We start from the raw sequence: 1751 nt of genomic DNA, 5'->3' as shown, positions 1-1751 counted from the left end.
CAAATCAGAAAAACTGTTTAGATACCCCAAACGTTATCAAATTTCATGTCATGCCAGACATTGTTATGGATATATATAACATTAAAACTTGAAGGCCAAAACATCAGAAATCAACAGAAATTATATTACTGGAATTCACCAGATAATGGCAAATTAAAGGCCACAGCCTACCCTTGCTGTATGCTGGCATTCCCCTTCTTGCCAACAAAAAATCTTCTTCTTCTTATTCCCCTGAACCTTTACTCAAGCATTATATTATATTTAAACAATAGACTAATAACATAGGCGGCATGATGCGCAGTATTCAAAATTCTTTGTTTTTGAAGCTTGTGCTCATTACCGAAATGATCGTCTTCTCAATCAACAATTTCTTCTTGGACTTCATGAACAATACCTGTACCGCCGGCATGCACTTAGTTTACTCGAAAAAGGCTTTCAGTAAAAGTATAAAAACAGAAATAACCCTTCATGTATTTGACAGACGCATCAACTGAGGATATTCCATTTATTGTGAACTTTTTACTGCTAAAACTTCTCCTTTTCCAATTATAATAATAGAATGAGAAATCATCGTCTTCTGGATATTGCATGATAGATAAGTCTGTTCCTTGAATGGGATGCATATGCCGAATCCATGAATGCTTCCAATCGAATGGTGGCGTCGAGAAGGATTCTTCCATCCAGTGGTAATTACTATTACTGCTACCTGTGATGCTTGTACCATTTTGATTGTCATCATGACTATCGTATAATATACACATCTTAACAGATGTGCTGTTATTATTACTGTTTATCAAAGGATCTTTCGAGTAGTCAACTATAGTTTTCTTCAATGCTAATACTGCTAAACGGACACTGACTTCCATTAAACTGGCGACATAAGGTTTAGTAATATCTCGGATTATGAAATTAGGAAGCGATATCACTCTAAACCTTTCGCTCCTAACATTAAATTCAACAATACTAGGAACTCCACTACCATAGATATCAGACTGCCAATATATAGAACCATTTGTATGAACAGGATTTCCAAGCTTTGTTGGAGACACTGGTGGGACATCCTCAATCCTTCTCCACTGATTGAGGTGTTTGCCAACAGTCAACACCTCACAGGCAAAGTCTTTGCTTCTTGCATCCAGATCCCACATGGCAAGCACTTTGTGCGCTTTGGTGAAAGGATCATATCCAAAGTCATAGTCGCCGAAATTAATATTTCTAAAAGGTGATGGTTCTTTTCTAATTATAGATCTTATCCAGGGAGTTGATTCTCCGGTGCTTGGGTTGTAGACACGAACACTATGCTCTTTTCTGTCTAAAAAGCAGATTAAACCATTGACGAAATTGAGCATGTGTAAGTAATCAAGGCAACGATGGGGGCCAACAGGAATTTCCCTTTCGAAAGTTGCTCCTCCTCCATGGCCATCTTCAGATGGCAGTAATAGCTTGGCTGATAATACACGTGCATAATTTTCAGTAGTGAACATCTCGGTGAGAATGGATCTCCCAACAACTTTTGATCGAGTAAAGTGCAAATTAATGAAGTAAGGATCTTTTTCGATCAAGGATTTCCAACTTTTGCATACGCATTTCAACCTCATTAGTGACTTCACTCGCAGTCTGCTGAGTATCTCGCAGACTATATAATCATCACCAGCTAGAGTATGACTAGTACTACTTCTACTGTTAATGGATGGAAACATTTGATCAGAATTATCATGCTGACAGAGAACCAAAGGTGTACCTGTTATTGT

General features: G+C 37.8%; 1 protein-coding gene across 1 annotated transcript; it reads right to left on the bottom strand.

Moving 5' to 3' along the window:
• Positions 1–413: 413 nt before the first annotated feature.
• On the bottom strand, positions 414–1700 carry LOC113343058 (putative F-box protein At3g10240). The gene has a single exon (XM_026587381.1). The coding sequence runs from the start codon at positions 1698–1700 to the stop codon at positions 414–416; it is 1287 nt and encodes a 428-aa protein (XP_026443166.1).
• Positions 1701–1751: the final 51 nt, after the last annotated feature.

The sequence above is a fragment of the Papaver somniferum genome, unplaced genomic scaffold (assembly GCF_003573695.1).
Source record: "Papaver somniferum cultivar HN1 unplaced genomic scaffold, ASM357369v1 unplaced-scaffold_5243, whole genome shotgun sequence".
Classification (NCBI taxonomy): Eukaryota; Viridiplantae; Streptophyta; class Magnoliopsida; order Ranunculales; family Papaveraceae; genus Papaver; species Papaver somniferum.
Note: the sequence above shows the minus strand (reverse complement) of the source record. Positions and strands in the feature narration are given on the sequence as shown.

What these genes read in the sequence shown, in the direction of transcription:
- LOC113343058 (XM_026587381.1), bottom strand. Translation starts at nt 1,700, where the DNA reads ATGTTTCCATCCATTAACAGTAGAAGTAGTACTAGTCATACTCTAGCT.